This window comes from Gymnoscopelus microlampas (genome assembly GCF_963454915.1).
Source record: "Gymnoscopelus microlampas genome assembly, chromosome: 23".
In the NCBI taxonomy this organism is placed as follows: domain Eukaryota; kingdom Metazoa; phylum Chordata; class Actinopteri; order Myctophiformes; family Myctophidae; genus Gymnoscopelus; species Gymnoscopelus microlampas.
In genome coordinates this window covers 8,593,909-8,619,826 of record NC_139960.1, presented here as the reverse complement: position 1 = coordinate 8,619,826, position 25,918 = coordinate 8,593,909, and the positions used below count along the sequence as shown (strand labels likewise).

The following is a 25,918-nucleotide window of genomic DNA, read 5'->3' as shown; positions in this document are numbered from 1 at the left end:
ATCTTGTTAAGCCTGGCAATTACCTTGTCAGACTTTACCAACGGGCCAGGGAAGACAGAGGGGTGTGCTTGGAATTATTATTTGTTTGTGTTAGTTTGGCTTTTTTGTTAGGTATGTCTGTAGTTGATTAGACATTTCTTTTCACCTGTTTTTGCTAAGGATTAATTGGTATTGAGTGTACTGTCGGAGAGTGTATATAGTATACATATCTTCTAGTGTTAGTGGGGAGATGTCACGGTCCCCTGCACTGGGGAGTTGATGGTACAGTCTGGCAGCTATAAGTACCAGGTGGGGGGAGAACAACATGGTCAGCTTTTGGTGCTTGCCAGCCTGAGGTCTATGTAACTGTTGTCCTGGTGTGATGTCCAAGTAAATGGCCTAACTTTGAAATCATCTCCACTGGACTCTTTATTCTACTTTCTTTTTTTACTCCTATAGCTGCAGTGTTGCTACTCTTAGCTGTATCTTACAGTAGTTCATGTATCTGTACTCATGCCTCTGCCATCTACGCATGCATGCACACATACAAGTACATACATGCACATGCTCATCATGCATGTTTAGGCATACATACAATACACACAAAGACACGTAGAGATGCTCCATAATAACTCAACAACTTCTTATTTCATCTAAAAAACATATTTTTTAATTATTTGAGGCATTTTTAAGCCTTCATTTGACAGCGATAGTGGGGGGAGAGAGTATGGGAATGACATTCAGCAACTGGTTCTGCCAGCTGGGAATCGAACCAGGTGCTCGTTAATGTTGCAGCCATGTGGTACGCACCATAACCACTTGGCTGTCGGGGCATTGACATGATTAGATTTATTTTCAAAGTTCGACTCATCCCAATACGTTTTTGTCCTAGTACAATATGACTGTATGGGCCATATGTAACCGTGTGTGTGTGTGTTTGTTTGTGTGTGTGTGTGTGTGTGTGTGTGTGTGTGTGTGCGCAGCTGTCCAGGGTTCCAGTGGAGGCCTGTGGTCAGTACTCGACCTGCAGTGAATGTCTGGGATCAGGAGACCCCCACTGTGGCTGGTGTGTCCTACACAACATGTAAGTAATGATGAACACACACACACACACACACACACACACACACACACACACACACACACACACACACACACACACACACACACACACACACACACACACATACACGCTTACACTTGAACAACCATACAAGCACTGTCCGACACTCCCTCTTTTCGTTCTCACTACTACATTCTGTCTGTCCGTCTGTGTGTCTCTCTCTCTCTCTGTCTCTTTCACTCTCTGTCTGTCTCTCTCTCTCTCTCTCTCTCTCTCCCCCCCCACCCCCACCCCCCCCTCCAGACCCAGACATGTATCAGTGTGTTAGGGTCTGGGTGGGTATCCTCCTGGGTTCCTCCCCAGCCCTCCATCCACTCAGGCCCTCATCCAGCCACACACGGCCAAGGCCTCGGATAGCTTTCGTGGGGCCCGGCATGGTGCCAGCGCCCCCCTTAGATCCATTACCAGACCAAACCCACTGGCATCACTTACACATCACTGAAACCAGAGCTGTCTGAGAGCGCACCGCAGGGCTCAGTGCCAAGTCCACCTGGTTCTGGTCCAGCCTGCAGGAGATCAACCTGGAATGAGTGAATATCTCTCAACATTCAAATGAATGAATATCTCTCAACATTCAAATGAATGAATGAGTGAATATCTCTCAACATTCACATGAATGAATGAGTGAATATCTCTCAACATTCACATGAATGAATGAGTGAATATCTCTCAACATTCACATGAATGAATGAGTGAATATCTCTCAACATTCAAATGAATGAATGAGTGAATATCTCTCAACATTCAAATGAATGAATATATCAACATTCAAATGAATGAATGAGTGAATATCTCTCAACATTCAAATGAATGAATATATCAACATTCAAATGAATGAATGAACATCTCAACATTCAAATGAATGAATATCTCAACATTCAAACGAATGAATGAATATCTCAACATTCAAATGAATGAATGAGTGAATGAATTAATGAATATCCCTTAACATTCAAATGAATTAATGAATATCGCTTAACATGAATGAATAAATTGACATCTCAAACATGTATCCATTCATCTCACTCTCCATTTCTCCTGTTTACCTTATTGTTCTCTCTCTCTCTCTCTCTCTCTCTCTCTCTCTCTCTCTCTCTCTCTCTCTCTCTCTCTCTCTCTCTCTCTCTCTCTCTCTCTCTCTCTCTCTCTCTCTCTCTCTCTCTCTCTCTCTCTCTCTCTCTCTCTCTCACACACACACGTGGCAGATCCCAGTGGAGATGGTTCTTACGGACCATAGGGGCCCAGTAGATTTCCCTTTCCACGTTAAATTGAAAATTGCTTTCTTGTGCCCTGGAGTGCTGGATATAATGTGTGTGTGTGTGTGTGTGTGTGTGTGTGTGTGTGTGTGTGTGTGTGTGTGTGTGTGTGTGTGTGTGTGTGTGTGTGTGTGTGTGTGTGTGTGTGTGTGTGTTATGCATTTGTCTGTATGTGTGTGCTTGCGTGATGATCTATGTGTGTTTCTGTGTGTGTATGTGCAGTTAATTCACACAGGTGTGTTTGTGTGCGTGTGTCAGCAGTTTTCTTCATTGCACACCTTCAAACGGTCTTCTTGATAGATCGTATAGTGGAACCACTCCCCTTAAAAATGGATGAAAGGGTCGGTTTGAGGGAAATGATGAGACCATCTGTCTCATCTCTGCCAACATGCCCACTCTTGTGTGTCCAAAAATATCAAGTGACCAACTTCCATCAGAGTTGGACTCAGTTGCCACCCTGCCCACACACGCTCGCACACACACGCACACGCACACACACACCCCAGTGGTGTAAAGTAACTAACATACTAAAGTACTGTACTTAACTACAATTTTGAGGCACTTTTACTTTACTGGAGTATTTCCAATTTGCTATACCTTTATTTCTACTGCATTACATCTCAGAGGAAAGTATTATACTTTTACTCCACTAAAACACTTTAGTTACTAGGTACTTTGCAGTAATAAATTATTACATTGTAGAACATACATTAACCAATTTAGCCCTATTTTATACATAGGCTATTTGAAAATAGCCTATCTACAAGCTCACAACGCGTCACATCGTAACACGTTGTTGAGCTTGTAGATCTGCTATTTTCAAGCATTTTAGTACTTATTCTTTTGGTACTTTAAGTCCATTTTGATACCAATACTTTTGTACTTCAACTCAAGTACATTTTAAATCCCGGACTTTTACTTGTAACAGAGTACTCCTACATTGCAGTATTGATACTTTTTTACTTAAGTAAAACATTCGAGTACTTTTTCCCACCACTGCCAAAAATATCAAGTGACCAACTTCCATCACAGTTGGGCTCAGTTGCCACCCTGCCTCCACACACACACACACACACACACACACACACACACACACACACACACACACACACACACACACACACACACACACACACACACACACACACACACACACACACAGAGCAATCCATTTGATCGACCTCCCTCCCCTCTCCTGGCGGGTCAGGGTGTAAGTGAGAGCCCCTGTGAGGCCGTGGTCTCAGGCTCAAAGTCCCTCTTCTTCATGTTTGTCTGTTCTGTTCAGACCACTGGTGCATGACCAGGAAACATATTGAAATACACCAACTACTATAATGACTCACTGTGTTATCCATGTGGAGGAACGGCTGGTGTTTGGTGTTTTATGATGGGAATCAGTTGGATGGCAGGGAGCACTAGCTAGGCCCGTGGGCAGTGGTGGTATTGGTTTTACTTAAGTAAAAAAGTATCAATACTGCATTGTAGAAATACTCTTGTTACAAGTATCCGGAATTCAAAAATGTACATGAGTAAAAAAAAAAAAAAGTATTGGCATCAAAATGTACTTAAAGTACCAAAAGGACAACTCATTATGCAGAATGTCCCATTTCAAGTTTTCAAATGTATACAGATCTTTTGAGAATAGCAGATCTGCAAGCTCAGGATGCGACGCATTGTGAGCTTTAGATCGGCTGTTTTCAAATGGCCAAAATGTACATAGGGCTGAAGTGGTTAATGTATGTTTTGTAATAATATAAAAAATCTATAAAGTAACTATGTTTTCAAATAATTGTAGTGGACTAAAAGTATAATATTTGCCTCTGAGATGTAGTGGAGTAGAAGTACAGGTATTTTTTACTTTACTTGAGTAGTTCCAATTTGCTGTACTTTTTTCCTCAAAATTGTACTTAAGTACAGTACTTGAGTAAATTTACTTTACACAAGTAAATTTGACCACTGACTGTGTGCATGGCACAACCAGCATGTTTGACTATAGTTTTTGTCTTCCAGTTTCGGCACACGTCCGTTGTTTGTTACAGAGTAAACTAGAAAGAGTGCTCATCGGAGCACAGGTCTCCGCCAGGTCAGGTAGGTTATTGTGGGCCAGCAAAGTTCGGAATTCATTCATTGTAGATGTGAGTGGAGTCTGTAGAAGTTGAAGGATTCATATTGATGAAGTTATTGCACAATATGTTGACCACTCCTGCAAACCTTAGATGTAAATATCAGCCAATCAAGATGGAATATGAAAAATCTGATCGGATCCATCTTGATCACATGATTATGGAGCTACTGTATCGATGTGCGTGATGTTGGGACACAATCTGTTGGAGTAAAATCAAAAAATGTGTTTTGCAAAGAATTGGCCTCCTGGTGGTGCTACAGTATAACAGACTGAATGTGAAACATTTGGGGCATTATTTTGCTTTAATCCACGTGTCTTTTAGCATTTTCGCCGCGGGATCTGTACTCGCTATCCCATAGCCTGGACAAACGGCAATACCGTGGTATTATGAGATCTGTAGTCCGTCTCTGTCCCATAGCCTGGACAGACAGGCGGTATAGGGTATGGACTATTTATTTATTTTTTATTGGTCATTATATAACGTGATGCTTCATCTATTTTGCCAGTTTAAGTCCATGGTGGTTTAAGCATCACAGCGATTATTGATTTTCAACGTGGATATTTGATGCCCCCCCCCCTGATCAATAACACCAAGATCAACCGTGAAACAAACAGTATTGATTCTTTTAACTGTTTGAAACCGGAGCGGTGCATTTGATAGTGTTCAATATCCCCAAGTACTGTCAGGATATTGAGGCGCGTGCGTGCGTGCGTGCGTGCGTGTGTGTTGGTGTGTGTGTGTGTGTGGTGTGTGTGTGTGTGTGTGTGTTTGTGTTGGTGTGTGTGTGTGTGTGTGTGTGTGTGTGTGTGTGTGTGTGTGTGTGTGTGTGTGTGTGTGTGTGTGTGAGAGCAGTGGTGGAAAAAGTACTCAATGTTTTACTTAAGTAAAAGTATCAGTACTGCACTGTAGAATTACTCCGTTACAAGTAAAGGTCGGGCATTCAAAATGTGCTTGAGTAAAAGTACAAAAGTTTTGGCATCAAAATGTACTTTAAGTACCAAAAGTAGAAAGTACTCATTATGCAGAATGTTTTCAATGTAAGTAGTAACTCAAGTGTTCAAATAATTGCAGTGGAGTAAAAAGTACAATATTTGCAACTGAAATGTAGTGGAGTGGAAGTAAAACATTTTAAAATTGTAAATACTCCAGTAAAGTAAAAATAATAAAACCTCAAAATTGAACTGAAGTCTACTAGAGTAAATGTACTTAGTTACTTTACACCACTGTGTGTGTGTGTGTGTGTGTGTGTGTGTGTGTGTGTGTGTGTGTGTGTGTGTGTGTGTGTGTGTGTGTGTGTGTGTGTGTGTGTGTGTGTGTGTGTGTGTGTGTGTGTGTGTGTGTGTGTGTGTGTGTGTGTGTGTGTGAATGTGTGCGCGCGTGTGCCTGTGTATGCCTGCGTGAGAGTGTGTGTGTGTGGGTGGGGAGGACAGTCAGGCTGATATTGATGGATTCATACAATAGGAGAGGCTGTGGTGTATATTGGTATTACTACCTGTTGTGCGCGCTAGAGAGTGCATGATCAATTGCTGTATTGATTAAGTAGTTGTGTGTGCTCACACAGGCACGAGCACAGAATGAAGAAGAAGAAGCTGTTGTAGAAAGGAGAGAAGCGGAAGTCCCACTATAGGGAGATAGAGTGACATACATTGAATTAACAATGCATTAAGACTACTGTCCCTAGTGACACAGCTTTGTTACAGAGTAAACTATAGCCGATCTACAAGCTCACAACGCTTGTAGATCTGCTGTGTTAAAAAAGATGTGTTAATTTGTTGCATTTTGAAAACTTGAAATGGGACATTTCTGCATTATGAGTTCTTTAACATTTGGTACTTTAAGTACATCATGATGCCAATACCTTTGTACTTTTCTTACTCAAGTACATTTTGAATACTGAAATTGTACTATACTAGAGAGTATTTTTACATTGTGGTATTGCTACTTTTACTTGGGTAAAAAAAAAATTGAGTACTTCTTCCATCACTGCATGCATGCACACACACACACACACACACACACACACACACACACACACACACACACACACACACACACACACACACACACACACACACACACACACACACACACACGTTCTGTACACTGAAGAGAGAGGTCGTTGGGGGGGAGTCTGCTGTTAGTAGTTTGTTGTTACCAATCAACCTTGAAATCACCTCACTGCTCAGAGTCTCTCTCTCTCTCTCTCTCTCTCTCTCTCTCTCTCTCTGCTGTTTATTTATTCTATAGATTGGTGAAAGGATCCGTGAGGCCTGTGTGCGTGCATGCGTGCGTGTGTGCGTGCGGTCGTGCACGCGTGTGTGTGTGTGTGTGCGTGTGTGTGTGTGCATGCGATCTTGCTCATTAACCTTGCCAAACTTTGACCAATCAATCGGCTCATTTGGAAATGCGTAGGTGTGTGTCAACACTCACCACAGATGGCTGTTTGACTTATCTGTGTATGCATTTGTGTGTGTGTGTGTGTGTGTGTGTGTGTGTGTGTGTGTGTGTGTGTGTGTGTGTGTGTGTGTGTGTGTGTGTGTGTGTGTGTGTGTGTGTGTGTGTGTGTCTGTCTGAGTGTGTCCCTCACCGATCCCCTATGGAGACCCCTCCGCCCTGAACCTCGCCTGTCAATCATTCCCTGTCTCAGCCTATCAGAGGCCGTGGTTCCATTGTCTTTTTCGGGCGGAAACCTTGTATCTCCATATTTCAACTTTTATACACATACTGTATATATATATATAGTGAATTAATGCCCTATCTGCTATGTGAGAATAGCAGATCTACGAGCTCAACGCGTTTTGAGCGGTTAGATCTGCTATTCTCATTGTTTTAAAGTGCTAAAAATATGCTAGCGATGGCTAGCTCTACTCATATATCTTACATGTTTCAGCATCTATTTCAAATTTAGCTCTAACATGTATGTCTGACATATCTAGTATGCATGTGCAGAGTCTTAATGTGCTAATAACTCATTTTAGATACAAAACATATTTTTGTGACTTTTTCTGCTTGTAGCGGAGCAGCTAAGTGCTACGATCTTTCAATTTATGATACAAGCGTGAAAATTGGCGTGAGCAGTCTCCATGGGTCACTTGACAAGAAAATTGTCCGAGGCAGTTGTAATTTCAAGATGGCGGCCATTTTTCAAGATGGCCGACACCTTAGTGGGCAGTTAAGTGATATGATGGTTTATTTGGTGATACAAGCATGAAAATTGGCATGAGCAGTCTCTGTGGGTCACTTGACAATAGGCCACCCACAGCTACTTGAAATTCCAAGATGGCGGCCATTTTTCAAGATGGCCAACACTTTAGTGGAGCAATTAAGTTATATAATGGTTTATTTGGTGATACAAGCATGAAAATTGGCATGAGCAGTCTCTGTGGGTCACTTGACAATAGGCCACCCACAGCTACTTGAAATTCCAAGATGGCGGCCATTTGTCAAGATGGCCAACACTTTAGTGGAGTAAGTAACTTATATAATGGTTTAATTGGTGATACAGGCATTAAAATTGGCATGAGCAGTCTCTAAGGGTTGCTTGACAAGAAAACACTCACATCCACTTGAAATTTCTATTTTCAAGATGGCCGCCCCCTGGATCCTCAAAAGATACATTTTCTCATAGAAATGTATGTTTTTTTTTCATTAAGGGCAATTATACAATTATTGTTATTATGCTAAAGAACAACTTTTAACACATCACAATACAGTTGTGTTGATTTGTTGATCATAGATAGATTAGATAAGAGTGAATATCCGCACTACCAGGGCACACTGGTGATATATCACTGCTGTTAAACTCAGAGTGGGGTTCAATGTCAGCTAATTGAAAGTTAGTACCCCAAATGCTGTCTAATTTACCCCAAAACAATTAGATAGCCGCACCTGAATTGACAGGTTGTGCCAGCGCGGGAGAGCCGAGCCAAGGTTAATGGGGTTTTAGTTAACCGGATGGTGTACAGATCGCACAGGATTTAAATGGCATTGGATGAACGATCGGACTAAGTGTAGGGTTAAGGCACGAACTTCGTTGTATCCCATACATCAAAGTGCTTGGTAAAAGGTGGTAAAAGGATAAACCCTCGGCCTCTGCCTATGCTGCAGACATGGCAGAAGCCATCATAACAGTTGAGAAAACTAACTGGGACAGATGTTTCATTTGTCAGCAGGTCACCAAGGAAAAACTCATTCAGCCGAGTTTATTCAACAGAGAGCAAGATCGTACTGGTTATGATACCATTGCAAGAAATGTTCCATTATTTCATAAGATCAATGCTCTGCCTATCTTACTTAGTCTAACCCGACTAGATGAAGGTGATGGCATAGAAAGCACATTGACAAGAAACAGAGCAAAATATAATTTAAGCTGTAAACTTAGGTTCAACAACACAGAGCTGGAAAGGGCCCAAAAGAGAGCATCTACATCTTGATCTCTTTGCCAGAAAACAAAGACATTATGACTTGATCCCACAATTCAAGCAGCACTCAAAGAGCATGCCAAACGTGCTTCTTATGAGGCTGGATACGTGTGGGGACAGGCATTGAAGCGACATCCACAAATGCCGAGCCCATCTGACTGGGGATGGGTGGAACAGGACGAGAAGTGGAAAGTCTTCTGGACTCCACTTCCACCTATTGCGGAGAGTTGTTGGGAGTTGACCAAATGTGGGTGCACCAAGGCATGTACTGGAAGGTGTAAGTGCTTCAGATAGGCCTATGGACTCAGTTGCACATGCCTATGTAGTTGCCCCTGCTAGAACCTATTTGCATGTTTATTTTGCCAGAGTTGTTCCCCGTTGTCCTCTGTGTTTTCAAGTGTAGGCCTATTAGTGTGTAATTTTCAGTTGTTACTTTGTAACATTGCTTCCACTGCCTTCCACTGCCATACGTAACAGTGAAGCACATTTTCAGTTTAGTTCCTATAGGTTTGTCATGGTTCTGTGGCTACTGCCATTCAGCATTAGCCATTGCTCAATTATAATGTTGGAGCACTGTCCATTCAGCACCACAACTGTGCTAATCAGCACCACAACTGTGCTCATTTATTAGTCATATTTTTTGTTTCCCCATTTCTTAGTATTTATTTGACACATGTAATGGCTGTTAGTTAAAAAATAAATCCTCCCTTGTGACTGTTACCTTGTCGTGGTAAGGGAGCTTGTGTACCTCAGTGAACCCTGAGAGCTATGCCAGTGGGAGAAAACTCCTACAGGTTTTACCAAACTGGACAGGTTGTGGGCGAGGAGTCAGACAAAACACAGTCAAACAACCTCTCTTGACAGAGCTTTTTGAGGAACCCAATACATTTCTTTTTTTTTTTAAACTTACATTTTTATCCCACGATTTTGTAACCCTAACCCAGTGCCAATTGTCTATGTAATCCTGGGCACTACCTTCCCTCTGCCAACCTAGGGAAGCCAGGGCCGAGCTCATGCCTCCTTCAATGCATGAGAGCCAACTGACCTTCTTGTCACCTGACAGGGGGGAGTTTCCCTGGTAGGACGTAGCGCGTGGAAGGAACACGTTATTCCAACCAGTTCCCTTCCCCTCCATCAGGCGCCCCGGCTGGCCAGGGGGAGGCAGTATAGTGACCAGGATTACTGCATGTTTTTGTGAGGGTACCTACCCTAGGAGACACGGGGAGAACATGCAAACTCCACACAGAAAGGCCCTTTCGCCAACCCCGCCTAGGCTAGGGTATGAGGAGAGAACACGACCCCAGTGCCCACAGCGTCCCCTGTGGGAATCGAACCCAGGACCTTCTAGCTGTGAGGCGACAGCGCTACCGACTGCACCACCGTGTCCCCAACCCAATACATTTCTATGAGAAAAAGGTATCATTTAAAGATCCACGTGCCGGGCGGCAGTCATCTTGAAATTTCAAGTGGTGGTTGTGGGGTTTCTTGTCAAATGACATTTTGAGACGGCTCATGGCAATTGTCATGCTTGTATCACCAACTAAATGATTTCTTAAGCTTAACCGCTCCACTAAGGTGGTGGCCATCTTGAAAAATGGCTGCCATCTTGAAATTTCAAGTAGCTGTGGGTGGCATATTGTCAAGTGACCCACCGAGACTGCTCATGCCAATTTCCATTCTTGTATCACCAAATGAACCATTATATAACTTAATTGCTCCACTAAAGTGTTGGCCATCTTGAAAAATGGCCGCCATGTTGAAATGTCAAGTAGCTGTGGGTGGCCTATTGTCAAGTGACCCACAGAGACTATTCATGCCAATTTTCATGCTTGTATCACCAAATAAACCATCATATCACTTAACTGCCCACTAAGGTGTCGGCCATCTTGAAAAATGGCCGCCATCTTGAAATTACAACTGCCTCGGACAATTTTCTTGTCAAGTGACCCATGGAGACTGCTCATGCCAATTTTCACGCTTGTATCATCAACTGAAAGATTTTGCCAATAAAAAGCATTTAGCCGCTCCACTATTGACTGAACAATGGCTTTTGCCGCCAAAAAACGTCACTTAATAAAACAATAATAAAAAAGGAACAGGTTTTGGACGTACAAGGTTTCCGCGGGACAACAGCGTTATGCTAATGTCTCTGGTGGCAGGTGAAAGGCAGTTTTTTTTTGTTTTCTTTTCGCTCGCTCTTTCAAGCACTCCCGTTTCACTATTTTCCAACGTCGACATTGACATCCGTCGCTCCTGTCTCTCAGAAGAGGATTTTACGGAAGTTTGAAAGCTCCCTTAAGGGAACTGCAGCGTTCGGTTAACCTTCATTTACTCTCTATCGCATGAGGCTATCGCTTTGCCTTAAAGCAGGGGTCTTCAATGTTTTTCAGCCCAAGGACCCCTTATAGCTGAGAGAGAGAGATGAAGCAGGGACCCCCCCCCCCCACTGCATATTGTATAACATTGTGTTGCAGATTAAACCTTTTCATAGATTTTCACATACATAGTGTATGTGTTGGATTCATGCTAATGTGTATTTTCAGACGGTTACATGGCGGCTTTCCGACATGTCGCCTTTCCGACGTTAACGAACCCTATACCTAACCCTCACCCTAACCCTAACCGCACGCGGAAGCCACTAGTCGGAGTGGCGAGATGTCGGCGTGGAAGACTGTTACCTTTTCAGACATATGATATGATGACCACTTGTCTTAAATCGTCAATACTTAATGTAGTAAACTTGACCTTTGGCTCTGTACTTGGTCAGCTCTTTTTTTCCTCTACAGCAAACCTCTTTGCCGAGCATAGCTGAGCTACAGAGCTTGTAGATCTGCTATTTTTGGCTAAAGTTCTCCTCAGAATAGGGATGCTAGGTTTCAAGTGGTTAACGTGAAACAATGTATGTCCTATCTCACGAAGATTTGGCGGTCCCCCCTGTAGCAACTCTGAGGACCCCCTAGGGGTCCCGGCCCCCCTGTTGAAGACCCCTGCCTTAAAGGAACACTTCACCCTAAAAATAAAATATAATACATTTTCTATCACTCACTCCATCAGTGATTACACTGTGAGAGTTGTTTTGGAGTTTATATGATTCTTGTATATAGTTTTGCATTGGTCTCCTACCACCTCCTATAAGCCTATATTGGATCGACATGCACGCACACACGCACACACTGACAAACGCAGCAGTCCGCCCGCCACTCTGCCAGCCAGTCGCGTCCCGCCGATGTTTGTCTTCCCACAATGCATGTCTGTCAGCTGTCAATTTAGCGTCTAACTAGGCTGTCAACATGGCCGCCAATGCGTGACAGCCAGACAGATTGGAAGCCATATTTAGAAATAACATTGTCAAAGTGAATGTTATCTCCTCCTCCTTTGGTGGAGAGAATATATCTGTCTATTAGCGTATGATAGCGTGTCAGCTGTGCTAATGTTGCTGTAACTTATCTTCATTTCAATAATTGCGATGACATACAGTATCTCAATTCTCTGCTTCTGCACTGAGATCCTCGCAATATCATGTATTAAGAAGGAGCAAGGAGTGCATGGAAAAAGCAAGCAGAAGATTTTTTTTATGTTGACAAAATTCTATTATAATAGTATTTTGTATACGGTTATATATCGTTGCTGTTGGGCATAAACCGTTGCTGTCTCCATATTCAACCTTTTTTGTTGTTGTAAATTAACGCCCTACTTGACAGCATCAAAAGTAGCGGATCTCCAAGCTCGAAACATGGCGCGAAAGATGCATTTTGAGCTTGTAGATCTGCTACATTTGAATCTTGAAAAGTAACAGTTTTGGACATATGAGGTTTATCGAGACGATATAATATAATTGTATTTTGTCAACATTAAAAACGGCTCCCTTTTCCCACTTTCTCTTCTTTCTTATTTCCATCCTTCGCTTTTCCTCTAAAGTGAACTTCAAAACGATTTAAGTCGTTTTATTTTCGCCTCCAGGAGAAGGTTTTGATCTTTATCTCGCAGGGGTAACAAGCATATCACATAGTAAACAAACAAAACGTCTCGCTCTTATTTGCAAGTCATTCTGTCAAGCTGTTGTAAACGTCTCCTAAATGTATTCCCAACGCATATCCTTGGCAAACGTGTAACCTTTTCAAAGAGGAGAGCTAATTGGCAGATCCATGTTGATGGTTTTCTCTCTCTCTCTCTCTGTCTCATTAATTGTACACCGCTGGTATAACGGTATCTGTGTTCACAGCCATCCGTTACGCGTTGCATGCGTCTCATTTACTCGCGGAGCGCCGCACTAATGCTAATGAAGCTGTTGCTTGCTAGGATTAGCATGCTACCGGGTCTCCGCTGTGTCTGGCTTGCAGCATCCGCTAGGCTGGCCTCCCGCTGGAGTTAGCCAACGGCGCGAGCCAGAGCGCTGCAAAGCACATTGTTGGCCGTGAAAGACATTGTTTACACCGTCAGGAAGCTTTTCTCCCTACGGGGGGAGAGAGAGAGAGAGAGAGAGAGAGGGAGGGAAAGAGAGAGAGAACACTACACAATAGACAGTAAAGACAAAAGCATCATCTGTGTGCTGTACAACAACAGATGACCTTAGCTGCTGAACACATGACTCACGTCTCCTTGATTCAGTTTATGTCATCTTAAAGCTGCTATCCAGAACGTTTTCTAATAAATAAAACATTATTTTAACCAATATTTATGCTAGAATATGTTACTTAGTTTTTTATGAATCAAATTAAAATTGTCCTTATCTCTATGGACGTGTGTTAATACAATATAACTCAATTGGGGTGGTTGTATTCGGTCTCCGTGCTCTTCTATTGAGACATTCAGATCGTGTCAAAGGTCATGTCTCACCTAGACATAGGATCTGACACGAATGTATCCCCAAGAGTAAGCAGGCCGGCTCTATCAGCTCAATTGTAAAAAAATAATAATGTCAGCACTTAAGCAGGAAACTAGGTTCAAATCCGGGGTAGAAGAGGAAAGTTACATAGTGCCGCTGTTACTTGTAACAGAGTGCTTCTGAAATTTTCAGTACTTCTTCCACCATTGATATTCCCAGACGGCAGCAGGCAGCTATATAAGCTAGCTGGGGACACAGCCCATAGAAACGCATCACAGTAAAAACTGGACTGATTCCAGCGGCGGCTCAGATATCAGGCTGGCATCTATTAACCACACCGAAACACTATCTGACCTCGTGTTCATAAAAAAGCAATAATGCAAGCCGCCCACAAAAGGGAAAACAATGCGGTATCATTGACTTGCGTCCCGTGGCCCCCATGGGTATATGAAGTTAACTTCCCTATTTGATTATATTTCCATGGCCGCCGTCCCAAAGGGTTGTATAGATTAGGTCACAAGAGAGAGCGGCTCTCTTCAGTGGCCGTCTCAATGGCACGCTTATGGGCTGTTATCTCCAATAATACGCTGTTACTGTACCCTCCTGTACATTCATACATTCACACCCGAGAATTCTATCATGGGCATAGACGGGGGCGGCGGAATGTGATGATATTGATCGCAGCCGATCAATATCTTGCCTTTGGAGCCGTTTATTCACTGCTGCTGAAGTCGGCTTTGTCTGTATGGAAGAGAGAGACTCGAAGCTATATATGCTTTTAGGTTTTATAATTTCTATAGCTGAGGAGGGAGGGACTGAACTTTACATTGAATTTGTATGTATATTGTCGTTGTCGGGTATGAACGGTGGATGTCCAAAACCGTTACTCTTCAGGAACTGGGAAATAATCTGTGTTCCAATGGATCCCATGTAGTTATTATTTAGTCTCAAGCTCTTATTAATACATTTCATTGGTTGAGCAAGGGATAATTGACGGCGCGTCGGTTGTTGTTGAGAAATAACCCCCGACAGGATTATTAAACCCAGAGGCGAAGCTGAGTAGTTTAATCATCCTGAAGGTGGTTATTTCTCAACGACTGGTGCGCCATTAATTATCCCACTTTACATGGCTACTTAATAAATTAATGAATAAATTGACCCAAAAGTAACAACATTACAGTAATGAAAGTATTCCATAAGTGTTGCCCTTGCCGTCCGTCCAGCGCAACACTGTTGCCTCGGAAAACAAGGAAGTGTTGATAAAAATGGAATCAATTTCCGGTCTACAGTATCTCGCTTCAAATGTTTTCAAAAAACATTCTTGAGGGCAATGTTTAGTTGTGAATGACATTGTGTGTTTGTTTACATGGCTGTCATGTTGGATACAGCATACAATCAAGTCTTTGATTGATTAGACAGTGGTCTGTTATACTGTAGAGCTCATCAGTAATTATTCAGAAATAACACACAGTGATTGACCAATAAGAATCAAGCTTTCAACCGAGCCGTGTAATAAGCATTTATAAGATCCACAGACACACTCAGCCACTTTCAACCTGGCCTCCCTATTTTGGGCATGTCATAATAGCCGAAATGTATCAAAGATAGACGGATAGATGGATAGATGGATAGATAGATGGATGGATGGATGGATGGATGGATGGATAGATAGATAGATAGATAGATAGATATATAGATACATGGATGGATGGATGGATAGATAGATAGATAGACACTTTGACACAGGTCTGAGAGGCTCCTATAAAGTGCATCCGCTCTAGTCGGCATCACGTTAAGGATTCATAATGCCACGAATGAGACGAGCTGCCTAAACCTCAACGACAACATGGGGTAAGATTAACAGAGGAGCTCAGATCAGAGGGGATTACATGCTGGTTATTGTGGAGATTATATGGCATGCTTGTTACATGCCTGTTGCCATAGAAACGGTTACATGGCAGAGGGACTGCAGCACTGAGGTCACCGCTGGGCGACCACTCAGATCTACAAGCTCATAGCGCGGCGCCGAGTGCCGCGCTATGAGCTTGTAGATCTGCTATTGCTTTTTTTAAATCCTGAAAATGTGTGCAAATCTTTGGATATGTACTTTTTTAAAGCGAACATTTCTAACTCAAATCTTTGCTTCTTGGGGGGTCCCTTGAAGTAAATATTTTGAGATGGAGTCGTTGCCAAATACATATCATTTTGGGTGGTCCTTGACTCCGGGAGTTTGGCGTTTTCTCTAGAGACCGTTGTCGTCTAAACGTGGCCTGAGTTTGTGTTGTCCTAGTAGTCTTCTTTTCTCTTCCTTCGGACTGGGGGCGTTCATATGAACCTATGACCCTATTCAGAAGGCGTTTTTAGAAACGGCCTCAGGTCTTTATTATATTATCATTAAAGTCTAGGATTTTTTGGCAATTATTTGGGGGTCCACTTGCAATATCCTCACTGTCCACCGGGTGGACTGGACAGGTTGCACTCTACCAGCGTTATTTCATCTCCATTCCATACGAAGAATGCAAAAAGAGGAGGTGCTCAAGAAACTACACGGTCCCAGACCCACCTGGTCTGTTTGATCGACATGTCTGGCCCATGTACGTCAAACACAAGAACAATTCTACTAATTCTACCTCTCTCTCTCTCTCTCTCTCTCTCTCTCTCTCTCTTCCACAACCCTTCAGCTCCTTCCTCTCTCACAGCATCATCATCCCTCCTCCTCCTCCTCCTCCTCCTCCTCTCCGTACAGAATACATCATCATATTTTCACTCCTTCTGCATTCATCCTCTGACACTCTGACACCTCTCTGTCTCGGTGATGTGTCTTTGTGTGTGTGTGTGTGTGTGTGTGTGTGTGTGTGTGTGTGTGTGTGTGTGTGTGTGTGTGTGTGTGTGTGTGTGTGTGTGTGTGTGTGTGTGTGTGTGTGTGTGTGTGTGTGTGCGTGCGTGCGTGTGTGTGTGTGTGTGTGTGTGTGTGTGACACAACACCGGGTGACAGTGAGCAATGGTCCTCCGTTCTGTGTATGTGTGTATGTGTGTGTGCATGTGTGTGGTGACAGTTGAGAGAGAACCTAGGAGGTGTAGCATTCCGTTCCGTGCCGACGCTCCCTGTCACTTGTGTGCCTTGTACCTTTCCCTCACACACCCAGTGAGGAAGAGGAGGAGGAGGAGGAGTAGAGGGGACATACACCCAGGGGAGAGCCCCTCTCCACTGGGCACACATCCAGAGTGTGTGGCCTAGTTGGCAGGAAAACATCTCCACATCAAAGCAGATGCTGCTCAACTCTGTGAAGCTTTGAAACTTTTTTGCTTTTTTTCGTCCCTAGCTAAACAACTGAGAGTTGGGAACCAAATGGACCCTTAATCCATTCAATCCGGGAACGCATAGATTTTAGCTATAAACATTTTTGTATACTTTGGCTATTCAAAAATAGATTTTTATTTATGAAAAAAAGATTTTTCAAAAATAACAGATCTACAAGCTCATAGGACGAGCTTGTAGATCTGCTATTTTTGAAAAATCTTGAACATTTGTGCAAATCTTTGAATATATATTTATTTTTCATATACATCTTTGCCCCTGGGGGGGGGGTCCCTGGAACAACATATTTTGATGGGGATCGGCGGCCAACACATGGCACACATTTTGGGGGTCGTTGACAAGAAGAAGTTTGAGCACCACTGATATAGCAACAATAGCTTTTTTTCAGAAAAATGAAGTCATTTGTTGAGACACAGTTACAAATGTTTGCTTATATATATATATATATATATATATATATATATATATATATATATATATATATATATATATATATATACCCCTGGGGGTCCTCGAGAACCACTGATCTGAAGTGTCTGTGGTGACATCACATGTCACCTGATGTGCAATTCCACATCCGCTATGTGTGTTGTGTTGTGTTGTGTTGCTGTGTGTGTGTGTGTGTGTGTGTGTGTGTGTGTGTGTGTGTGTGTGTGTGTGTGTGTGTGTGTGTGTGTGTGTGTGTGTGTGTGTGTGTGTGTGTGTGTGTGTGTGTGTGTGTGTGTGTGCGTGCGTTCCAGATGAAGGAAGTGAGTGGAGATGCTTTTGACAGCTGCTGAAATTGCGTGTCGAAGTGTTAGGCGCAACAAGCAGGATGGACCAGATCACTGATGTGCACATGTGTGTGTGTGTGTGTGTGTGTGTGTGTGTGTGTGTGTGTGTGTGTGAGAGCGAGAGGGAGAGAGTGTGTGAGTGAGGATGTTGAATATGATTAATGATGATGACTTTGATGATGTTGTCTGAAAATATTTCTTGCATTGCAACGCCATTTGCAACATCACAGAACAACGAAAAAAAAAAAAAAAAAAAAAAGATAGCGTAATTGACAACCCTTCAACGGGTTTGGGATTAAGGTCCATATTAAATGTTTATGATTGCTTGGTACACATTAGCTTCAGTGTAACTCTTAAGTCGTGGAACTGTGTATCTCATTATGTAATGATAATAACTCATATTCACTGTTGATAGTGGTTAGAGACAATGTTGCTGGCCACTGATCATTATGTAATGATAATAATTCATATTCACTGTTGATAGTGGTTAGAGATCATGTTGCTGGCCAGTATTGCTATTTTGTAATTATGGGACTAAGCCAACAATATGTCACATTTTCATTTGGAACAGTTTTTACTTGAAAGTAGAGGACAAGCATATTAATATGATAATATACACACACAAAAAAGAAAAAGAATAATTATCTACTCGCCCGAAAGACCTAAGGAGGTGGAGAAGATATTCGATTTGTTTTGTCCTTTGGCAGACAAACTTAGTATCAGTACATAATTAACAGGTGGTTTATTATTACACCCACGTATTTGTATTTACCAACCTGCTTGTTTTTGTTTTTCTAATGTTATTGTGGATAACGATAGGAGCTTTGTAAGAGAAGAAGTTGAACCAAATACAACTTCTTCAGAGCATTATTACCCGACCGCTTTGTTTACACTGTGTTGGCGCGCTCTGCCTCTCTCTAAAGCATTAATACAGAGTTTTACAACTCTACAAAATCGCATTTTCAGATCATCAATCACTGAAAACTGGTTTGACGCAGGGCACCACGCATGCAACTCATATTGGGTGTGATGTCACACACCAAAACCCAATAAGAGCTTCACTAAATGCATGCGTTAGTCAATGAGCGAGTATGCAGGGACGTCCAGTGATACCAAACAAGCGCTCCGCCCTAACCTAACCTAACCTAAGACTTTCTTGTTATTTTGGTCACGGTTATGCAGTGCATTCTGTTTATGTTTGGATATTCCTTGGGGATACTCATTGGTTAACTTAACTCTGGAGGATCACATGGATGCATAATTCATAGGGTTTAATTTGATTACTAAATGAGGGGGAAAATAGAGCATAGACAAGGCTACTGTAAAAGCTCCTTAAGGGGCATATTTGGGGGGGATAAAAAAATAATTGACATGCACGAGAGGATTTTTCTGAGGATTTAAACCACACCAGGGCATGTGTGGAATGGGTCTGATATCAGATCTGTATCAGCATATTTCAGAATGTATTGATTGGGTTTATCTGTCGCATACAGAGTGAAGAGCAAAGCTGAACTCACACAACCCTGAGTAGGTTACATTACGTCTCTGTCGGGTGGAAACCTCATACGTCCAAACTTTTCAGGATACAAATAAAAAAATGGCAAAGGTAGCAGATCTACAAGCTTGAAACGCGGTGTGACACTGTAGTATGATCAAGTAGGGTGTTAATATATGAAAAAACACACAAAACATATATTTCGGAGATAAGAGTTTTCTGCCTGACAGCAAGTACATTGGTCATGATTACACGTGGCTCACGTTTTACAATCTGGACTCTGTTTGTGAGAATAGAATCATAATGAATCAAGCATGCATTAATTATTGAAGACTTATATGCTGGACCGTTATTGACCCTAAACTGTTGAAAATCGAGGGGCTTTTCTACAGACTGAGGTTTTGTGGCTCTGCCTTTGTGTCTAGTTGTGAGAGTGTGTACATGTACCAGTGTGCGTCCTATGGCTTTTCTAGAATTTGTGTGTGTGTGTGTGTGTGTGTGTGTGTGTGTGTGTGTGTGTGTGTGTGTGTGTGTGTGTGTGTGTGTGTGTGTGTGTGTGTGTGTGTGTGCGCGTGTGCGTGTGCCACAGACCACAGGGGGTAATGGGGTCATGGCCACTGGGCCAAGTAATGACACTTCCACCTGGCCCTTCATGCTGATTTGTGCTTCATGGACCGTCACTATTAATGTTACGGAGGGCTTACGATATACTGAGTGTGTGTTTGTGTGTGTGTGGGACTTGGTGTGATCTGCCATTGCTCCTTGCTGTGAGTCATATTAGCATTACGGGGATTCAGAGTATTCTCTACTGTATGTCTTATCTATGAATTCTCATTTACTACTGTAAGTGTCTATTGCAAGTATTGGAATGCCACAGTTTACTTTTTATACTACAGCACAGCAGGGGTCTTTAAGGTTTTTCAGGCCAATTAAGGACCAAATTAAGGACTTGGTCTGAGAGAGAGAGAGAGAGAGAGAGAGAGAGAGAGAGAGAGAGAGAGAGAGAGAGAGAGAGAGAGAGAGAGAGAGAGAGAGAGAGAGAGAGAGAGAGAGAGAGAGAGAGAGAGAGAGAGAGAGAGAGAGAGAGAGAGAGAGAGAGAGAGAGAGAGAGAGAGAGAGAGAGAGAAGGGGAGGTGACAGGTCCATAAAAGTTAGTTGAATGTGCGTTTTATGTGCCCGCATGTGCTTGAGGAGTGTGTGCGTCTGCTTATGCCCGCGTGCGTGTGTGTGTGTGTGTGCGCGACGCGTGCGTGCAAGCCTGTCTAGGCGTGCAAGTGTGCGTCCATGTGTGCGTGCGCGCATGCATGCGTGCCTGCGTGCAAGCCTCTCCCCAGTGTCATGGCATAGGCTGATAGAGCTGTGGATTCCTGGTTCCAGGTCTTTGTGAAAAGTTAATAGCTTTCATTCCCCAGCCTGCTTGACCTTCTCCCAGGCTCACATTAGATATGCATTACACCTAAAGTCTCCCACCACCATCCACCATGCTATCTGTCTGTCTGCTGCCCATTCCTCTCCGCTCTCCCCTGAGCCTCCACACTCCACACTGCAGAACCCTCGATGGCCATTCAACTGTTACTGGCCCCGGGGTCTGTTTTTTACACTCTCAGAGTTAAATTAAAACTCAGGGTTTTTTTTTCTCTCTCTTTTCTTTCTATGCACCAATACCTGTCACCAGGGATCAAGTCTGCGTTTAAACTTTAGGTGTTGAGTCTTTTGGCTGTAAATCTTGATTGTTTCTTTGTGGGAATGGTATTGTGCTTTCTCTTTTAAGTGCTTTGTAGAGTATGAAATTGTATGAGAATGTTGCATCTGCAACACACATTTTATACAATTTGTAGTGGTAGTGGGGATCCCTGCTTCATCTTTCTCTCAGTTAAGGGGTCCCCCCTACGCACGCGCACGCCACACACACACACACACACACACACACACACACACACACACACACACACACACACACACACACACACACACACACACATGCACACGCACACGCGTGCGCGCACACGCACACACTAATTCCATCACTGGCCCCAAGATTTTTTTAAATTATTTTCTGATTGTTGGGTCACTGTATCTTCTTTAAAGTACAAACAAACGGAACAGAAAACAGATTACTGATGCTTATACTCATCAGACTTTCCATGCAATAGCTGAAACACAATTTCCCTCGCGGGATTAATAAAGTCACCCTGATCCAGCTGATTGACTTATCACACAGTATAACGAGATCATACTTCTCTGCATGTAGCCAAGTCGATGAAATAAACGGGTTAGGAAAAAAAATGCCTCCTGAAATGTGGAATCCACAAGACATCGACACAATCTAGTCACGGAACGGCAACCGACGAACAGCCGAGTCGGCAAAGATTACAGGGGCTGAAATCCCCCCCCTTTGCCTTTCCCAATCTCGCTCTAATTGTCTACCGTATCAAAGGCGGAGAGAAACAAGAGAGCAGATTACCTCCCCATTCAGGGCCAATCTAATCCTTTCAGCTCTCTCTCTCTTTCTCTCTCTCTCTCTCTCTCTCTCGCCTGGGATCGCCCCGCTGCGTCAGTCGCACAGCTCAGCACTACAGCGCTGTTTACAAACCACCTGAACGCATGTTTTTGAGTCTGGTCTGGTTCGCCTCGTACTCGTGAGGAACAGCCCCGGGTCAACATGTTTATGAACCCAGTGGTGGAAAGTAACTAAGTACACTAAGTACTGTACTTAAGTCCAATTTTGAGGTATATAAAGTTATATGTACTTTACTTATTTCAAATTTCCAGTACTTTTAATTCTACTCCACTACATCTCAGAGGCAAATATTGTACTTTTACTCCACTACAATTATTTGAAAACTTCAGTACTAGTTACTTTGTAGATTTTGATCGTTATTACAAAACATACACTAACCACTTCAGCCCTATATACATTTCGACCATTTGAAAATAGTCGATCTACAAGCTCACAATGCGTCGCGACGCATTGTGAGCTTGTAGATCTACTATTTTCAAAAGATTTTCATACATGTGAAAACTTGTGAAATGGGACATTCTGCATAATGAGTACCTTTACTTTTGGTACTTTAAGTACATTTTGATGCCAATACTTTTGTACTTTTACTCAAGCACATTTTGAATTCCAGACTTTTACTTCTACATTGCAGTATTGATACTTTTACTTAAGTAAAAACATTGAGTACTTTTTCCACCACTGTATGAACCTCACTTGAGGACTTTGATTTCTAGCATGTTTTGGGAAAGGAGACATATAGGAGATACAACAAAGTGAGGTGAAGGGTATGGCCAGACAGACTTGAAAAGTTAGACAGAGAGAGGCGCTCGGGTGGCGCAGTGGTAAAGTCACTGCCCACCACCACGGAGGTCGTGGGTTCGAATCCACCGTGGTGCACGTGGCTTTGTCGAGCGTCTACTACACGAACACAATTGGGCTGTGTTCGGGGGAGGGAAGCCGGACGGGGTGGGTGATATTGGTAAGTGCACGCGCTACTAAGGGCCGGGGTGGCACCTGTCAGCGGGGAGTGTTGGGCGGGAAGAGTAGGACGAAGGCTCCGCGTCCTCCCGGTGGGCGGTCCTCACTGGCAGGTGAGTCAGTAGGATACAACAGCAGTGACAACACAGAAATGTGTGTGGGGAGGAATTAATTGGCATAACGACTAAACTAGGAAGAAAAAGGGTTAAAAAATAATTGGCTACTCTAAATTAAAAAAAAAAAATTATAAAGAGAGAGACGGGCAGAAAGGCCTCCTCCCCGCCCAAATAAATCCAGGCTGCGTACAGAGCTAGTGTGACAGCGTCAGAGCTGTCAGATGTTTCATCCTATAACCCAGGGGCCGCGTGACCTTGTGCCTCTTAAACAAGGACGTGAAACTTAAACGCTGTTGACTGTCATCTCCACAGATGAAGACAGACAGTTCAAGGACGTATTCTCTGGTGGCGAGAGGTCAGTGTGTGTGTGTGTGTGTGTGTGTGTGTGTGTGTGTGTGTGTGTGTGTGTGTGTGTGTGTGTGTGTGTGTGTGTGTGTGTGTGTGTGTGTGTGTGTGTGTGTGCGCCTTGCTGCTGTAGATGAATGCTGCTCATTTTTACAAGCCGGTGAAAACATGTGTGGATGTGTATGGACTGTTGGATCACGCTAACACAGCGGTTCCCATCCAAATACTTCTGTTTTCCGAAACGCGCCAAGCGTTCCGATAAACAACAATGATTATCTGAGCCAGTCTTGCATCCTTTATTTTTGGAGTGCCACTTTTTCCACTTCGGTGGTATCTGAATCTAGTCATTATAGCTGAGCACCCACTGCCTAAACAAAAAGGTGGATAAGCGCACCTGCTTTTTGTTCTTTCTCTCCACCGATAACCTTTGAACTCCACCCTCTTACTTCAGCCATTGGCTGACGCAATGTGATGTCATCAATGATGGACTGTGGGAGGATTATAAGATTCACAAAAAAATGACTTCTATCGAATATTTATTTTATAATTCACATGTGTAATTCTTCCTGTAGAATCAGAATGTGGGCTAGTATCACAATCACACACACATTTGACATATTTAGTTGTGTTCACATTTAACAAGAAAGTCTTGAACACAAACAATAGTAGGCTAGATGCACAAACTTGAGAAACTCAACAACAAGTGTTTCACGGATACAGGAAGCATCGTCTCCTCCATAAGGTGGCGACTGCCAATTATCATAGACACTGAACAGAATTTAGTCAATGTCTTATCAGCTCTTGGCTTATTGGGTATTCCTGCAATCTGCAGGCCTCTCACAACTCATTTATGGACATTACCGAGGCTTCCAAATATGAACACAAGCCGTTTACATTTCTAACCGAGCTGTATAATTGCATCCTTAAGACGTTGGTACTTTAGCGCCTTGGTAATGAACGCCTCTTCCAGACTGTTGTCCAACTTACAACCCACTTCTAAAATGGTCATTTCTCTACTGTCCTCATCAACAACAACAACATCTGGTGTATTCGCTGTAACATCTGAAAAGGCATCATTTTCATTATTGAACATGGCAGTTTAAACACAAGAGTGCTTATACATTTTGGCAGATGATGAAACACATGAACTTGTGTCCTTAACTAATAGATCGACAATCCTGTCGTGCCTTCACCTGGTTCCAAACTATAGACCCCGCCCACTCTCTGAGTGGACTGCCTCTTGGTCTGGTGTTGAAATGTGAGCTATTCACCTGTTTCCTAGGCTGTGTGTTTTCCACCTCCTGTCGATTTCATTGGATATCATTGGTCATCTGACCAGTTTCATTGGATTTCATTGGATCAAATCGACAGGAAGTGGAAAACACACAACCTAGGAAACAGGTGAATAGGATATCTTCGATACAAAAAGTACCGTCCAATGAGAGTCGGAGGTGGGGGTGGGTCTAACTACAAGCCAATCAGCGAATATCTGCTAAAACAAGCTGTGCGATGACATCAGCTGTAGGCGGATCCGTGGATCCCTTGTGATTGGTTTAGGGAAATTCGAATCCCCTCCCCCTTGTAATCGCCGGCACTGCAGCCAATTTCAGACTGAAGCTCCACGCAGCTTCAGGCTGATAAGCAGGCTAGCAATGTACATTCCCTTATATACATAGTAGCCATTCAGAGTATGTGACACACACACACGCACTCATGCACGTGCACGCACGCACGCACTCACGCACTCACACACACACACACACACACACACCTACACACACACACACACACACACACACACACACACACACACACACACACACACACACACACACACACACACACATACACACACGGCTAGAAAGAGAACTGACATTATGCTGTGCGATCAGAGGAAGGGCTGTTACCCCGTTGTTCATCAAAACCAACATATTCCTCCACGCTCACTGGCTCATTTACATAACGAGGAAAACAAATTAGCCCTTCCCGCTTTTTATAAGGAGTGGAGTGATTTAGCCCGCTAATGATAATGTGTTAACAGAACCCAGTCGAATAATGTCAGGTAATCCTATTGGACCGTACATACTCTCATCTCGTGTCTGCTTGGCTTGTAATTGGTTGAACTCACTATGTAAATGTATGTCAATGATCGAAGTCACTCAATTATGCTGCGAGTGCTGTTTAGATTATAGACGTGCTTTTACTATCTCTGACACGCACGCGCGCACACACACACACACACACACACACACACACACACACACACACACACACACACACACACACACACACACACACACACACACACACACACACACTTTCCTCTTCTCCTATGGACCTAGTCATCTCCTTTCTTCATCTCCTAGTCTGTCATCTCCTTTCCTCAACTCCGTACTTGACTCCCATTCATGAGAGAGAGAGAGAGAATCATCACCTGCAGCACTGTCTGACAAGACTGATGTGCAGCATGACTGGAGATTTCTACCAGCAGAGGCACTGTTGAGCCACTTATAGGGGATGAAATGTTGTTTGATGCACATACTTGGTAAAACAAAAACACACAAACAGCCACACACACGTGTGTGTGCACGCAAGCATGCGTGCGTGAGTTTGTGCGCGTGAGAGAGAGAGAGAGAGAGAGAGAGAAAGAGAGAGAGGGAGA

At 43.2% G+C, this 25,918-nt stretch overlaps 1 protein-coding gene across 1 annotated transcript in view; it reads left to right on the top strand.

The window, feature by feature from the left end:
* The first annotated feature begins 965 nt into the window (after positions 1–965).
* Positions 966–25,918, top strand: part of LOC311039662 (plexin-A4) — a 162,184-nt gene continuing 137,231 nt past the window's right edge. The window contains exon 1 of the mRNA XM_084049606.1: positions 966–1,063. Within this exon, the coding sequence (XP_083905732.1) occupies positions 1,062–1,063 (2 nt within the window). The 5' untranslated portion in view covers positions 966–1,061. The remainder of the gene's footprint in view (positions 1,064–25,918) is intronic.